The sequence below is a fragment of the Micrasema longulum genome, unplaced genomic scaffold (genome assembly GCF_059751315.1).
Source record: "Micrasema longulum isolate JH-2025_06_02 unplaced genomic scaffold, ASM5975131v1 h1tg000394l, whole genome shotgun sequence".
Lineage (NCBI taxonomy): Eukaryota > Metazoa > Arthropoda > Insecta > Trichoptera > Brachycentridae > Micrasema > Micrasema longulum.
The window spans coordinates 276,050-294,035 of NW_028277595.1; the positions used below are offsets into that span (position 1 = coordinate 276,050).

General features: G+C 32.7%; 1 protein-coding gene across 4 annotated transcripts in view; it reads right to left on the reverse strand.

The window, feature by feature from the left end:
* Nucleotides 1-976: 976 nt before the first annotated feature.
* Nucleotides 977-17,986, reverse strand: part of LOC148281936 (tyrosine-protein kinase receptor torso-like) — an 80,623-nt gene continuing 63,613 nt past the window's right edge. For 2 of the 4 annotated variants that reach the window (XM_088225897.1, XM_088225899.1), the window contains 13 exons: nucleotides 17,405-17,583; nucleotides 16,754-16,985; nucleotides 16,321-16,391; nucleotides 14,983-15,148; nucleotides 13,083-13,279; nucleotides 11,952-12,084; nucleotides 10,595-10,734; nucleotides 8,120-8,312; nucleotides 7,089-7,260; nucleotides 5,818-6,306; nucleotides 5,100-5,237; nucleotides 3,767-3,952; nucleotides 977-1,428 (listed from right to left, as the gene is read on the reverse strand). In XM_088225897.1, coding sequence (XP_088082023.1) covers nucleotides 1,068-1,428; nucleotides 3,767-3,952; nucleotides 5,100-5,237; nucleotides 5,818-6,306; nucleotides 7,089-7,260; nucleotides 8,120-8,312; nucleotides 10,595-10,734; nucleotides 11,952-12,084; nucleotides 13,083-13,279; nucleotides 14,983-15,148; nucleotides 16,321-16,391; nucleotides 16,754-16,985; nucleotides 17,405-17,583 — 2,657 coding nt within the window. In that variant the 3' untranslated portion in view covers nucleotides 977-1,067. Of the gene's footprint in view, nucleotides 1,429-2,266; nucleotides 2,401-3,766; nucleotides 3,953-5,099; nucleotides 5,238-5,817; nucleotides 6,307-7,088; nucleotides 7,261-8,119; nucleotides 8,313-10,594; nucleotides 10,735-11,951; nucleotides 12,085-13,082; nucleotides 13,280-14,982; nucleotides 15,149-16,320; nucleotides 16,392-16,753; nucleotides 16,986-17,404; nucleotides 17,584-17,986 lie in introns of those variants that run through there. The other 2 variants (XM_088225898.1, XM_088225900.1) reach the window with 2 other exon arrangements.

Consider the following 17,986-nt stretch of genomic DNA (forward strand, 5'->3'; position numbering starts at 1 on the left):
TTGTTTTTACATTGTTTTGCCATTAACTTAATGGAAGGTTTTGTAAAATGTAGACGCGTAATTAGAAAAATATGTATAAGTATAAATCTACGATCTAAACAAATTCTTTTGATGTTAATTAACATCGATGAATATTACAATTTTTATTGGATGAATGAAACATTAAAATTATATTTAGATTTTTCAATCAACAATGATTGATAAATTGTACGTATATACACAGTTTGGTTGCAAGGTTGCTATGGTATAATTTAAAGCTACCCGCTGAACTCTGACCAATTTTCTACGGCAATCTGGTAGTCTGGTACTGACCATCTTCGCAAGAGTATTGTGATATCTGAATTGCCGCTCGATCGCTGATAAGATATTTTAGTGATTGCCAATTGTAATTTTGGATCCTCACACTGCGCAATCGCTCATTTAGTTACACAAATTCATTAAGTCACCGCAGGTGACTATTCAAGTTCGAGTGCCTGGACTGCGAGAAGAATATAAACAAAAGGTGGGGGGGACCCCAGTATAAGGTGAGTGTCTTTTGTCATTTTGTATTAGAGTTCAGAGCATTGTCAATAACTCAATTTGCAACCAAAACATTATAAATTTGCGAACCAGCGACCTGTCAATCATGGGCCTATCGATCTTCTAGTAAGTGGCGGAATCATTTTTTGGAGCATAGAGCCCGAACCTGTCATTCATACTTTATAGAATGTGTTATCACAATACGATATAGAAAAGAACATTATTGAAAGCGTACGTTTGTTATTTCTAAGATATTGTCACCCACAGTTAAATTGCTATGTTTGGATCAGAGTTCAGGAGTTAAATTTAAATTATAACATAATACTTCATAGTAAAATTTGAAGCAACCAAAATCCAGGTACATATTCAGAAAAGGTAGTAGGAGTTTAAAAGTCAAACAATTAAAAAGTTAAACTTTTTATAAACACACCTATTAATTTTTTAAATTCCACGTAGCTTTTCTTTTTTTTTGTAAAATATACCTGTAAGCTCTTGGTGGTTAATTTTTAAAAGTAAAACTCTCATTCAAGTGTTTTCAAAGTCAGTAACTATTGTGTAAATATTGAAGACTTCATTTGTTGCATCGCTTGTCGATTCACACTGTTTGCTCTATTTAAAATTATATCCTGAGCATTTCTATTCAACATTCTTTCGTCTCTGTCGAGTTTCAGTGCATCTGTTATGACAAAGGAACTGTCACTCATGACGTGTCTTTTCTGTTTATCCAGAAATTGGTTTTTGTGCCCCGCAGTGAAGGAAGTGGTCCGGGAGGATCTGATTGTCGGCCGAGAGTTGGGGTAGTTTGGTTGACTGATGTAATGGTTTGGTTGTGGCTTTCGTCCTAAAGTTATCGGTCGAACATACCTTTCTGATTCTGATGTTTGGTTAATCTGTGTGTTATCACTCCCTCTGGAAAACAAGGGTGGATTATTTTCATAATAAATAAGCTGGGAGGGAAATCATTGCCCCGGAGCCAAAAGACGATCGATGATTTGTTACGAATGAATCAGAAATAGTAATTTGATTCAGTAACAGTAGGATTTTCAGCCAACAAACCAACCTAAAAATATTTTTAGTCTTATAATATTAGAAATCAAACACTAATTTGAGTCTACTAAACACTTTATTTAATTTTTACAAATATAAAAACAAAAATTTCGTGGCAATTGTTTCGCCTTGTTAGGGCATTTTCAATTCAACATTTGTTTGAAAATGCCCTAAGAAGGCGAAACAATTGTCACGAAATTTTTGTTTTTATATTTATAAAAATAAAATAAAGTGTTCAGTAGACTCAAATTAGTGTTTGATTTCTAATATTATAAGTTTAAATATGGAGTTCTACAAAATAAACACCAAATCAATCAATAATATTTTCAGTTCCAACCCTTTCGTTCCCAACAGCATAGTACCCTCTTACACATTTTCAGTGAGAAAATATGCTTTTATATCAAGGAAATAATAACTCATAGCTATTTAAAGTTTTTTTACTGTATAATTTTCATGATAAATATCGTATTTTGGCTTAAAGGCACAGGAGAGTAGAATAAAAGCATAAATATTTTACAGTTTTTATTAAAAAGTGTTGGAATATAATTATAAAGTTTTGAAACAAAAACAATATTCTTTAAAAATGATTAGTTTTTACATAAAATAGAATCATCACATGGCCTTATGGTATTATTGAGTCAAAGTATAAAATGGTTTGAATCAATAGTATAGTCTTCGTTTGGGCTAAACTTAAAATTCTTATGGTGCTTTTTATTATCTTCTACACAACACCTAACTTTGAAAAATCCTACCAAACTGCCTTAGAAATATGACGTTGGAAGTTTAACAAGACTTATCCTTGGATGTCCCGAGGATGCCACAAGACCGCTCTATCTAGAAAGGAGTCATCCATCGTGTATAAATCACTACAAGATACGAGATGTTACAACAGAACATTAATATTTCACATGCCTTATAACTGGCAAAAAGAAATTAAATTTTAAACTACAGTACATACATTATTATAACTAAGTAAACATAATGCTATTTCCTCATAGTAATTTACAGAATTCTGCATGTTTAATTACACGCACATACTTCATTTCATTCACATTTATCCAGGCACCCCAGTTACATATTATATTCTCATTTTTTGTTGAACTTTGTTATGCCATGTACTTGCATTTCTCGGCTTTCCTTCTCTCACTCTTTTTTCTCACCAAGTACATTCAAACAAAATTTATAAAATATATATTTTTTGTGTTTATGTTATGGTTTTTTTTTGTGTTTTAACTTAGGTATACCTATTGTAAAATGCAAAGAAAAATTTGCTTAAAAAAAAAACAAATGGTTTGGTTAACATAAGTTTTTGCAAAATTAGAATAAAAAGGAAAATAGAAAAATAAATCACCTAATAGGAAAACGAGTCTAAATGATAATTTGTACATGCTTGCATTGCTTTTATTGTTAAGCCTCGACTATTTTTCTGAATCCTATAGATATTGCAAAACATTTATTAACAAAGATAGGTTCACATTTTGTGGAAAAAAAGTACCAACAAAGGTGCCTACATGTAAGTATTCAAGTATTCAAAACAATGCCCTCAATTTTGTAACTCGACATTTCTTAAATTATGTGTTGTACAATATGTTAAAAGTCAGACTGAGAACAATTTTGATATGCAAAGGTGTATGTGAATTATATACATAGCAATTGGAAGACGAGATGAGAAAGATTATTCAAATGATCATTGAATCTCCAATTAGAAAGAGCATTTGTTGTTGGTATCACTGATTGGAAGAAACTGGATGTCTCTGTAAAGAAACAAGATGCTTTTTCGGGTGTGGACTGAGTTCAGTTACCCATTAGATGTTTGCCTTGCAGACAAAGGGGGACACATTCAACATTTATAGAAAAACTGTATTCTGAAACTTTATTGGGAGTACTACCAAATTCACTTTACAATTGTCCAGAGCCGGATATTTACTGTTACTTACTGAAAAGGGGCGTGAATAGACACATTTGTAAATGATTACGAGTACATTATTCACCCCTCCCTTGTTACCATTATTTAAATGAACTCTATTTATACGGGATCCCTAAGGGGTTTAGTTTCTTGGATTCAGATAGTTCCAACCAAATATCAAATAAAATAAGCTTGTTCTGAATTCCCAATCGAAGTGAAAAACATTTAAATTCAGTTCAAAATTGGCTACTGTAACTCTGATAATAGTTATTTTGGACAAAACACGATACATACTTAGATAACAACTGCTCATTAGCAATTATTCTTATTTCATTGGTGTTTTTGTGATCAATAATATCCAGTGTAAGATAAGCTTCAGAGCAAACTCCATCCAGCATTTTGTCCAACTGGATACAAATATCTGAGAAGGCTGGTCTGTCCTTTGCTCGACTTTGCCAGCAACTCACCATTAAATGGTATCTGCAAAACAAGGAATTTAAGATATATGAAATATGTGAAGTCGCTAGAAAGGGTGGGGCTCAAAATGTCAATTGACAAAATAAAATTATTAAAATACAGGTAAATGTCGTTTTGCGCCGGTTCGATTTACGCCGATTTAAAATTACACCTGTTGGTGCCGGTGTGGGATTCCCCGTTTCGACCGACACCAGACGACAGTAGGCGCCGCGATTCTAATAGCAGACTCACTTTACATATTGTTTTATTCTATTACCGTGTACGTGAACAGCCTTATGTGAGTGTGAAATTGTTTCTGAGTTGGTTTTCATTTTGTTTTTAAGAAAAATAAAAAGGTATGATTATATTTTTTATGTTATCATTATTAAAATTAAAAGAATATTAAAATATTTGTAGTTTATGCTATGATTCTGCAAGAAAGAAGGCAACAATCAAAGCAAATGAAATTGGATGCTTTTTTCGAAAAAGTGTAAGAATTTAATTTAGCCTTGATAAACTGGTGAGCCATTATTTATTATTAAAAAATCATTATTGATATATCAAGAGATTATTATTTATTTTATGTTTTATATGTGCGTTCATGTGTGTGCGATGATGGCTCAGAGTGTACATTCGGTATTTTTATTTATTTTAATTTATTACTTCCATGGAAAACGCAAATGTCAACAATTATTCTTTTCTCACTTAAAATTCTTATTTATTTTTTTGTCACGTTTAATGTTTATATCGTTTTAATTTATGAAATCTTAATTGGTCTTTTTATGTTAAAAAATTGTTGTTTTTAATACTTATTTTGTATGACTATGTTTTCTGAATAAAAAAAAATAAAAAAAAATGTACTAAATAAACATGCTAAATTGTTCTTAGAATTTTGACACGGAACCTTATATCTTCCATTATATTTGTGTTCATTTTACGCCAATTATTTTTTTTACACCAGTATCTCTCGGAATGGAACCCCAGCGTAAACGACGTCTACCTGTATATTTATATCCATACGAAAATAATACAAACATATTCTAGTTTTGAGGGCGCTGAATGGTTTTTCAGACATTTTCTTTACCCATCAGCATTAATATTTAGAAGAAGTTTTTTGATTAATTCATATTGTTCTTATAAAAATGAATTCCTTAGTTGGTTAGGAACTTACAAGTCTAGGCTGCAGTTGACAGGACATTCCATTCTGTATCCAGATTGGAGGAGTTTCAAGAGTCTTCCGGTTGGAATACTTGGGTATGGGTTCCCTCCTAATGTTACTATCTCCCAAAGTAAAATTCCAAATGACCACCTGCCCAAAACACATGTATGATTTAATAATCAAATACATATTTTATATCATTAATATTTAAAGCATTAACTTTGTGGTCAAACATTTTACCAAATATTATTAAATATTTGTACATAACCGTAGAATTTTATTATTCATGGATATAAACATAGTTTGTTTTCAAGAAACCCTTAAAGCATAGAGTCGACTTACTGCCAGATTTGAATTAAAATCCAAAATGGTGATTTATTTATTTAAATGGCAGGTTAGATTTTTCCGCAATTCAAATATAAATACCTAAATTCCCCATTAATTAAACACTTAGCCTTGCCTTTAACTATTAGTTTTTTGTACATGCTATAGTTCATAAGATTATTTTTTACTTAAATACTTTGAATTATATAACTATATTAAATATGTCTAATCTTCACATTCACTTGAAAATGCCCTAACAAGGCGAAACTATTGACACAAAATTTTTGTTTTTATATTTGTAAAAAAAAAATAAAGTGTTTGGTAGACTCAAATCAGTGTTTGATTTCTTATATTATAAGCTATTCTAATTATTACTTTAAAGATAAAAACAGGATGAAGTACTCACACGTCACTTTGTGTTGTATAGACTTGATGCGTCAGACATTCTATAGCCATCCACTTTACTGGGAGTTTACCGGATCCCGTTTTTTTGTACATATTTTCCTGGTAGATGTCTCTGGACAGCCCGAAGTCCGCTATTTTCACGGTTTTGTCAGCGCAAACCAGTACGTTCCGCGCTGCCAAGTCCCGATGAACGACTCTATTAGAAGATAGGAACTCCATACCCATTGCTATCTGTCGACTGAAAGACAGTAAATCCACAGCGGTAATGTTTGATTTAGATTCATCTTCATTCTCTTTGATAATGTGCTGGAGGTCGTACATTCTGTTGACTATTAGATTTGGTTGTGACAGTATAATTGAGCCATTGTATTCACTGTTTTCTGGTGATTGGAGTTCTGTGTACTTCACTTGCTCCTCGGGGCTACTGTCAGTGGAAGACTGGAGAAGAGGCTTCCGGACATTTTGAGATGACATGACTTCCCAGGTCCATCTGAAATATTATGGAAAATAATACTTGAAATTTCTACCATTAATAAAAAGATAACCCAACTATCAACTCAAAATAATTCAACTAATTGAAAATAAAACATTTTAATAATATTTACAATAACAATGCTTTGAGTATGTCCAAATGCTTGCAGGCTGGCTGGATTTCCTTCCTGGGGAGTTATTCAAATTTAAATTTGTGACAACAGAGAGGGAAAACATTTTTATCTGGTAAAAGAAGCAGAATAAAAATTGGAAAATTGTTTTCAGGCATTGCCTAGTAGGTGAAATGGTTCAGCCGGATGAATCTCACACACATGATAAAGGTTTCAGCTCTTTACTTTACACAAGTCAACAGATGGATGAGTTGAGGAAATGTGGATGTTCAAACATTGGCAGAATGGTGAATGTTAAACAGTGTATATAGTGGCCACTTAAACCAGCCAATGACAGTTCATAAGCCCTGTAAACGCCTAGACCTCCATATTCCCTTCTCAAATATGTTTTCCATCTTTTTTGTCACAAATTTAAATATTTACAACATATTGATTTTTACAGAAAAAATAAAAGTTTTTTAGTTATTATTTTGTCATTACAAGAGCAAAAACGTACTTGTTCAGAAATTGAGACATCTACCATTAAAGCATTAATAACCTTTAGTACCAACATGTAATAAATACACATCGAAGCACAATTTTTTTTCTTCTGTCATCTCTTAATTGGAGTGGGAGCTCCCTATATCAACAGCCAGAAAATCGTACACACCTATCGTGCTTTGAATCTTACCGCAGGTAATTTTGTAGGTCTCCGCGAGAGCAGAATTCTACGACCAACATCATGGTAGAACTCGGCCTTGTGCAGCACCCGAGTAAGCTCACGATGTGCGGATGGCCGCCGACTGACTTCATCATGTCTATCTCCTGGCGGAACTGCTTCACCTCCTCAGCTGACGGCCCATCTGTGGACACAAATATTTTTCACACAACACCATTGGACACCAATCTTCCTCATAAATATTTATATTCTCAATATTATCTTCTTTTATTCTCATTTTTGTAAACATTTTTTGTTTTCTATTTTTATTTAATCAGTTTGTAAATTTTTTACCGATTTATTTTATAATGGAATTAACATTTTTAAAAAAGAGACATTTAGATGATCTGAGGGGTGGGGACGATGAGTTGGCCTCAGTCCATACACCCTCCTCCCACTCACTAATCTGCATAGAGTTTATGTTCTTTAGGAATAATTTAGTTGACGTTCCTCTATGCCCAGCTGATAGAAAGTCTCTCAGAACTCTGTATAACAGTTGTAATATCTGCAAGTGGATAGTGGGCTTTTGCATCCCCTCAAAGTAGTCTAACAAATGCTTTAAGTTTAATGTATTAAAAGTTGGTATAATGCATGGTCTTGTGAAGAAATGTGGCTCTAATGAATGTACATAAATAGTTGTACTGTTGATATTTTTCTTTTTAAAAAGAAAGCAATAACCAGCTAAGTCTTTATATTAGAGGCTTGTCAGCAGGTGGGAAAGATAGGATATGGAAGGAAGTTTTGAATAATACACCTCAGCACCCAAATCAATTGAGAAAAAAATCACTGTTGGTTTTTTTTTTTTGAGACTGACGGGAATCGAACCTGAGACACCAGTTTCACAGTTGTCCATTTAACCAACTTCGCCACAGCATCTGTCTCTTTTGACTTATGAGTTTGCCGAGCACTGTCGTAGGAGCTAAAATCCAGTCTGCAAACTTCAAGATAAACAAGAGTTCATTCAAAATGGTCAAATATTAGAGAGAAATAAGAAAATAAATTACCTTTGAGCATTTTGACGGCAATTTCTCGGTTGTTATCTGGAAGCCATCCTCTCCTTACAACACCAAATGCTCCCTCTCCTAGAACTTCATACAGCATTATCTTATCCGGATTTACCTCGAACACGTCATCTTCTTGGGGGATAATAAAAATGGATCCTGTTTCAGCTTCTTTTGGAGCTTTTTGATCTAATTCCTATAAAAATATAATGTTATTTTTTAATTCAAAGTCAGATGATTTAAACACAATTATTAATATTAAAAGATTTTCAAAAAAGTGTCCTCACTGGGGTGACCCGTGCTGAGGACACTTAAGAATGTGTTTTATGCCTTACGAGAGTATACAGATAGAAACTATGTACGAAATTTTTTGTACATATTAAAAAATATATATATACTTATGTATGTCATGTTATCATAACAGTAATAAGGTTTTGAAACTCTTTACATTTTTTTTCCTTTAACCCTTTCCTCACTAAGCATACAAAAACTATTTTTTTAATTTTAATTTTTAGTTTAAAAAAACATTTTGTCCATCAACCCCAGCATATCTACATAATTTTTGTAACATGAAGGGAAGATGATCAATCATACATTTTAGGTACCAGGGACTATGGAATATTGTGTTGTTTAAATGTCTTTTTAAATAGGTACATAATATGTACCACCTTGGGAATTAAACCCGAGACCGCTTGATCGCGCTCGAACGCGCTGATGCCTAGACCACGAGACAGACAACAAACATAATATAGTATATTGGCCCGAACATAATGTGGCCTCAAATAAAACGGGACCTATATATTTGGAGCAGTAATGAAAGGAAAATTTCCCTAAAAATATTTTGAGTAAAAAATATTGCATTGTATTCGAGCTAATACAGTATTACTTTCATAAACAATATAAAAACAAAACAAATGAACAAACCATCACGCCGTTTCTCCGCAGGGGTAGGCAGAGAGGATGGAACACCATATCACTCTATCTTTGCATACAGACCTCGCTTCCTCTACATTCATACATCTTCTCATGCACGCACGCCGATTATTCCTTCTTTTGACATGTCCATCTTAAGTATTTGATGGACTTGATCGGGCCATGTCTTTCTTGGCCTTCCTCATTATCTGCATCCACCAACATTCGCATTGTAGATCCTTTTAGCCCTTCTTTCGTTGTCCATTTGCTCTACATGTTCAAACCAAAGCAGCACCCTTTTCTTGATTCTGTCGATAATGCGTGTCTCAGCCTTATACAGTTCACGGATCTCGACATTTGTGCACCTATAATACATCGTTTTACCACACATTCGCCTGAGGGGTTGCATTTCGACAGCATTTAACCTACTTTCATCATTATTTTTCCAATTCCATACTTTGCTCCCATACATTAGAGTTGGCACTAGAACTCCACTGTGAACTGCTAGTTTTGCCTCCTGCGATAAACATTTGTTTGCCAAAGTAGATTTCAGTGCACCGTTCACCCTGTTCTCGACACTCACCCTCCTTTCAATATTTTTCTCGGTCTTAAACAATATAAATAATTGATATCCCTCTAGATAAAAATAAAAATAAAATTGAAACAAAATAGGAGCAAAAAGAACAATGTACATAGCAAAAAAAAACCACAAATGGTACAAAAAGCAACACGACATACTTAAAACATTATTGTTAAACTGGTCTAAGAAGAAATATAAAAACCAACAGGTATTTTCAGGCATTGCTGTTGGTTTCGGCTCTTTTACTTCACAAAAATTAAATGTTTGTTTACCACTTACAGCACACCACATCGGAGGACTTAAGTCTCCTTGGCGATGCCTATATACAAGAAAAAATTACTTGTTGCCAAACAAGAAAAGCTGCCCGAAGGAGCTCTCTGTAATCTGGAAGCCTTGGCATGTTTGTACCGAAAGAAGGTAATCCAGAAGCACAGAATATGTACTTCGTTGGATTGAGAAGAAGGGGGAAGTGAATTCTTCATTGACTGAGAATAAATTGGCACGATCAATTCGCTGAAATTATTTCAGAAACCTTTTAAAAGCCTTGAAATTCTTTTTGGGAGCCACCAGATCTGTACATAAAAGAGTCATGGATAGTAGCACGAAGCTCCATTCGGTATTTATAGAGAAAGGGAAAGGGACAAAACTACAAGATGTGTTCAGAAGATTGATTAGGGCATCAGCATCAGCATGAAAGGGAATCAACAATATATAAAAAAAAACATTTTCTGTTGTAATAAATATTAAGCTCTAAAAATATCTGAAACATGGGGTAATTCTATTATGTATTGAGGTCTTCTATTCATTTTTTTCTTTGAATATCAATGCAAGGGTCACCATGGCCAATGTAGGCTTGATACGAGCTGTCCTAAAAAACCTAATCCAATTATAATTTCTGTAAGCCATTCATTTGTAAATTGTGTAAATAAATATAATTAAATCTTGTGATTCGTCGGTAATGTACAATAACCATGTAAATGATATACCTCAAAGTAGCGACATCTTTTTTTCTTTAGCTTGGTTTTCTCGCGCCGATGGTACACAAACACACCCACAACAATCACGGCAACAAATGACATTATGGGACTGATGATTGCCCAAAGGAGGGCCCCGGTATTGCGGCTATCTGAAACAATGAAGATTAGATCTTTCTGATGCAGGTTGTCTAAGTTCTAAATTAAATTACTCGCTTTTGTTCCACATGCGTGTAACGAGGCACCCAAAAAATAACAGATTTGCTAGTGTTCCAGTTCGTTTTAGTTTCGCTGCATTAAATTAAATAAACCCAAAGTATTTTTTAAATCTTACATATTTTGGATGAATAAAGTATATTCCGGTGCTTAAAACACTGATTACCCAATCCCTACTGACCACTATTATTTTATTATTTTAATTTTCCGGTACAATGGCACTGAAAAAGCACAGACTGCACAATACCTGCACACAGTTTTCAACAAATGAAAGTACCAAGTAAAACATCAACTTTGGTTATTACAAAAATAAGTAGCTTATGGCGGATTTCAAGATGAACAAATTAAGGTTCGATTATGCAGTTAGACTTAGGGAAAAAATTAGTTTCATTAGTTCTATGGGTGGGCCACTGCACATGCTATGAACATTATTTATTTAATAATTGTAGTCTGGTTGTTTAGCCCATTACATAATGCAGTCTGTAATATAAGGAAGAATAACATTGCAAATGACAAGTTAATGAATAGAAAGCAGATACATAGCTGCTAAACTGCCGATAAGTACAAAAAATCGGCCCATATTCGGCGTAAAACAGAGCATGAGATCTCCCTCTAGCTTACCATTGGGAACATAAAAACTGATCTCTTTCTTTATTTGGATTATATACATTTAAAAATCGGCTTGTAGAAATATTTCCCAAGAAAAATATGACAATGAGATTCAAGGGTGTAGTAATCCAGCATCCATGCTAGAAATAATGATGGATACAAATTGGACAATTATAATTTTCTTTAAGATATAAGCATAGCAAAAATCCTTTTTGAACCATTTCAAGAATGTGGTTCGACTTAGAAGGGTCCAAAATTATAAAACAGTATTCTAATATGCAGCGGACGAGTGTATCATACAATGTGCGTATTGCAGTTGTATTATTGAAATATCTAGAGTTTCGAAGTATAAACTTTACTGAATTTATGTACAACACTATTAGTAAGGGACTTATGTAAATGTGAAATTCACTTAAAAAGTAATACCAAGATCTTTGATTTAGTAATTGCGTGGTAAAAGCACATTATTCATATTAGGTGAGTGGATGTGCAGCTAATCGATTAATAGGCGGGTTTAACAATAAGACCAAAAATAAATACGTACCTTGAAAATGCCTCATTTTGATATTCTGATGTTTGATTATAGAAATACTGCGTCCCCAAGGTGATACAGCTACAATGATGAAAAAATAAGCTCTGCCGACAGGTGCATTTTCAATTGTCTCATTTGTTGATGTCTAGAATCAAATGTTTTGTTTATTTTAATTTCAAAGGGAACACAACACTACTGGGGATCAAACTAGTGGATGGGTTATGAGGTATACCATGAACTTTGAATTCAGGCAAAGAAATTTCAGGTTTTTGTCTCAATGTTTAGCCCGAGCATTGAAAAATCATGACCCGGATCCAATTGAATTCATATACAAAAAAATGGTTACTGTACTCGGGTGAAGAGAAATCAGAACATGTGTATTGGATTAGTTCCGACGTTTCAGCTACCATTGCAGGATTCATCTTCAGGGTAAACTGTGTTTTGTAGAAAAAAGTATGTGTTTAAGTACTAGTAATTTGTACTGTGTCGCAGTCAGTAGTAGGCACATTACTGTTCGTTTTTTTAGTATGTAATGCTGGGAACCACGTTGAGTTTAATTTAAGCCTGTCATCTTTGTTTATGTTATTTGGGTGTCTGTGTATTTTAAAATGTATTTTTGTGTACACCCAAAAGACATTTTGATAACATGGACCGTGAAAACCTTCGCGCCTATTTAGAAGTCAGAACATTTGTTTTAAAAATAAATTAATTTATATATATTGTTGTTTAAGTTCGTTTTTGTCCAACTGACCATTTTTAACAAAATTGAGCTAAGTGTACAGGAGTTATAGAAAGCCTTTATTTATAAAATTCAAATAAAAAAATAAATGAAAAAATTGTTTAATGGGTTTTTAAAATTAATTTTGTCCTAAATTGTGATCATTGTTTATGCCTATTTCGTAAAAAATACATTAAAGTTCTATTTCAGCAAATTTTTATTTTATCTGTTGGTTAAAAATTAAATGAACCGATGATATTGTAAAATTGAATATCAAATTAATAAGTGGGTAGTTGTGTCTTCGCTCTGGTAACTAGAAAACCTTTTTAATACCCATTCACTTGTTTTTTCTGCCTCCTTTTTCACGGTGCTAACTGCGTGATTATGTGTTAATATACCCGCAAATGTTACGGATAAGAACTTACCCCGCTTATATTTCTTGTAATGTGCAAATGTCTATTGATTGGACTCGAAAGGTTCAGCAAATAGTAATCAGGTTTATACTCTGGTTCATCCCACTGAATGGTAATATCGTAGGAAGAGAATTTTTTAGCTCCGGAGAATTCGTCATTCAAGTCGACAGCAACCTCTTCCACCTTTATATTACTTGGGGGAAGTGGTTCTAAAAACAAACACAAAGAATATTATTATATTACAACAGAGATGATGAACATTTTATAGAAGGAAATATATGATACATATTTTAATTTTTTTTTTGACTTGGTTTTTTTCTATATGCTTTTTAGTATATATTTATAAATATATATTTATTTTTTTATTACTGCGTATTTAACTATGATTTTATCCTATAAATGTATATTCTTTTTACTATGTTATTTGTTTTTACTGCGTCTTTTACTTTTTTTTTAAAAATATTGTTTTAGATATGTTTTTTGTTTTTACTACGTATTTTACGAGGTTTTAAAATATGTTTTTTACTATGTCTTTTACTAATTTTTTACTACGTTTTTAGACTACGTATTTTGCTATATTTTCAGTATGTCTACTACCTTTATTTATTTTTTCCATGTATCGATTACAGTTTGTATATTTTTTTACTGTCCTCTAGGACACTGTCCCATTCTTACGGGGTAAATAACCCTAATTAGACAGCCAAAGCAACTTTGCTTAATGCATAGTATTATGTATATATGAAAATATATATATATATATATACATATGATCCATCATTGGCTGGTTTAAGTGGCCACTTTACACACTGTGTAACATTCACTATTTTGTCTATGTTTATATTCATATTAAAAACTGTCAAGGGGGTTGAATCCAGTTCTTGTCTACAAAAAATTGACTCAAAATATTTCTGATTATTATTTCATTATCAACATTTTGTTGGATGTGGTGAACTTATAGACCTACATGCAGGTATATCATAAATGTGCAAGCGTGTTTGCCTGTGTGTTTGACCGATCGACGTGATTTTTAGCATAGGAATACCCAGAGAGCTGACAAAAATATCACGTGCTATCTTTTTTGTTTTTATGCTACTTACTGAAATATTTTAAATATTGTAATTTTGTATAGTACCTTTGACTGTATATTTTGTGTGAATGTAATTATATATTAGCAATGTTTTATTTTTAAAAGCCCATAGTGATTTTGACAAGTAAACTAGAAATTCATTTGCATTAATTTACTAAGGATATCTACAACTATGAACAACTCATTCTTATAGTACTAAAATATTGACTTTTGCTCAGAGACACCCCTCCTTTATCGCACAGATAGTATTTAATACTTTGGGAGAGCGTGCTAAGCTCTTAAGCACAAAATCTATTTTCAAAAAAGAGTTTCAGGACTGGATTTTCCTTAGGGGGAGGGAATTTGAGTGAGAAACTACTTAATGGTTTATCAAAAATTTTAGTTGGTTTTATTTCAATTTTATTTTTTCATTTGCATATTCAATATGTTTTTTAATTGCAGTTCTTTTTTATATTTGATTTGCCATGTATTTTTAATGATGTGTTATACATATGTAGTAAATATGGTGATAGTGACTGTAAAAGTCCCAACTCAACAGGACTTTGGTTCCATGGAGTTGGGACTTGTGCCTCAATAAATGGTGAATAAATAAAAAAAATAAAAAGTCTCCTTACGCTGATTCTGAATATACTAATAGCTAATTTTTCACAAAAATTACATATGTAATGGTTATGCTTAGGAAGGCAGAGCTGTTGAGTGGAAACGCTCATTCAGAGTTTAGTAGATACCATTTTACACACAGAAATGTATTTTTTATTCCAATCGGATACAGGAAAATATACAAAGTTACTAGTTTTAGAATTAATAATTTATTTGATAACTTACGACAGTCGATAACATTCTTATGCATATCCAAACAAGAATTTGTAAAAAAGCTGTACACAGAGGCGTCACTTTCTTTGTTCACTTTTTTGTTTCTAGATTTCAAAATGAATGTATAATTTTTAGAAAACTCTGTAAGCGTAACTTGCCTTTCGAAAAAGTCCCTAGGCTGAAAATAAAAATAATATGTATTTGACAAAACCCAAAAATGAATAGATCAAATGTTAAAATAATTATTTCCTAAAAATACATTCAGAAAAACACCTTCAACCACTTTTACGAAAATACCCCTCCCACCTGTTGGTACTTATAAGCCAATATAATTTAGTTTAAACTTCTTAATTATAATAGTTCTCAATCCAGTAAAAATGCTAAATAGTGCACAGCTAATTTTACCATACATTTAAACAAAATATAAAAAAAATATCTACATAAAACAAATAGAAATAAATAACATATTATGTACTTATATGGAAATAAAAAATGTTTCCAAATAATAACAATAAATATAATGCGGCTTTGAATATATTTGTAGCAGCAATGAAAACAAAAATAGAATTAACCATAGTGTTGAAACAGCGCTTTATTTAGATATTTATTGTTTATTTTTTAATATGGGCACCTGGCAAATTTACTATTCTGCTCAATATTTTTTTGTTGTAAAGTTATTGATATAATTGTTAGAATTCCACGCAAGACGATTAGTAATCAAACTTCTATTTTTATAAATGAATTTTTTTTTTCAAATGAAAAAAAATGTAAATGGGGGCTAGATTTTTTACCGCCCATGCACTCTGTAGCTGCAAGACGTGCTGGGATAACTAGTACAGAATCCTTGAGGTGATTTTCACAAAAAGACGCAATACAAATTATCCAAATATAATAACCTGTCATTCATTCATATTTTTATTTTATAAATAACAATGAACCTCCACCAATTTTTTTTATTAATTACCATATTTTGCAAATGATAAGAGCACCTCAAAATTTATCTATCAATTTTTACAAAAAAAAATAGTACTTTGAGCAATAAGACGTATAGGATACACCTTAATTTTTGGTTGAATTTTCAGAGCAAAAAAGTGCATCTCATGGTCTGAAAAATACGGTAATTTGTTTTTTTTATTTTGAAACATAATTTATGTTATCGGTGGCCTACGGATCCCACGAATCTGGGTCATAAAAACAAAATTTTGATATGTACGCTCATCTCCGCTAGATTTACTTTACTCGAGTAGCCATCCAGTCTAAAACATTCTCAAACAAAACTATATTCTAATATATTATATCTACTAATCTTAATAGAAGATTTTCTATCCAGAATGAAAAAAGTATACTTACTACTTGAAGCTCTTCTTGAAGGTAATGCTTAAAACCATAAAATATTACTAAATCGTAGAAACACGTGTAATCTGAAAATTGAAACAAACAAAAATACATCAGGGTGGTTCGGTTTGGATGGATTGTTTTCAAAGGAACAAATAAATAGATTATAAATAACAAATACGTTCTGAAACTAAACATATAAATATATATTTGGAGTCAGTATGTTGAGAGTACGACGTGTAATATGGGCTTGCAATATGACACTCCCCACTCGCACCCCCTTTCGTTCCGGGTGACATAAGGTAACAGTCTTTTGTTTGCGGTCGAGCTATAGGGGCGTGGCCAGTGCAATGGGGGAATTAAAATGTACAAATTTTTAAATATTTTTTTACGCTACTAATAAGTAATACACAAACAATATAATAATAAAAAAAAAACATTTAATCACCTTCGGCTGGTTTCCACTTCAGCGTTCCTTGAAATCCATTTTTTTTTGTATATATAATATCTTCTAAAGACATATTGACTGGTGCCTCTGGAGTAAAGTTGTCGGGAAGAGTTATAATTTCTTTTGTAATAACAGGATCTCCGAGCTGACCAGAGGCATTAAATGCAGTCAGTCGTACGTAGTACTTTGTAGTTTCATTTAAGTTCTCGAATTCAACAATCTCTTTCGTCGTCTGAAAGAAACAATATTATTTACCTTATCGTAACTTGAGTACTAATGCTGTCTTTGCTGTGAGAACTTTTAGAACTAACGTCGGATACTTTTCCTCTCTGCCGAGGATCCTCAGAACAGTTAACAAAATCTCACTAAGCAGTTGGTACTGTCGATGTGTTCTTACAGCAAAGGCAAGCATTTAAGAAGCGGTGTTATCACTCCTGACTTGAGATGGAATACTTGCCATGTCTGCCTAGATCAAGCCGCGATTATACACATTGTATATTTAAATAGATTCTAAGATTGTTTAGGTTAAGTTAATCCATTGTAATATATATCATTAATGCCAATCTATAAGGGCTCTCATAAAGCCTGTTGATTGGGATTTCACAAGCTAACTTCCTAATCAATCTAAAATGAGATCATTGTTTTTCTCACCGCTGTAGCATTGTGGACCCTCAGGCTAGCCGGGTTGAGAGGATTCTGTTCCACCATCAGTTCGGCCCAGAAAGTGGCTTCGTCATGTTTGGATGCCCATCCCACAGTCAATGATGAACTGCTTCGGCAGATAAGGTACGGGAGAGTTGACAAAACGTTTTCCTCAAAGAAGGGGATTTCTACAAATCAGATTTAGAAAGGGTCACTTAGTTGGTAAATTAGTTTTAAGAAACTTCCAGAGATGGTGCCGATGCATATAGGCGACAAAAGGAATGGCCCTCGTCAATCGGCGCCAGGGTCGCTATTCTAAATTTTTTCGCGGGGGTACAAAAAAATTATACTTAAGGAATTAAATTTTTGGGATGTGAATACACTTTGCTTGATATACAGCCACACTGATGTTTAAAGTCTAATTACGTGAAATAAATACGAACACGTGAAATCAAACATTATGATTTTCATTTTGAATATTATTACGACCCAAAACAATAGATTATGATTTTCATTTTGAATATTATTACGACCCAAAACAATAGATTAGATTGAATCGACCAAACCGTATTGATTTTTTTCGTTTTTTAA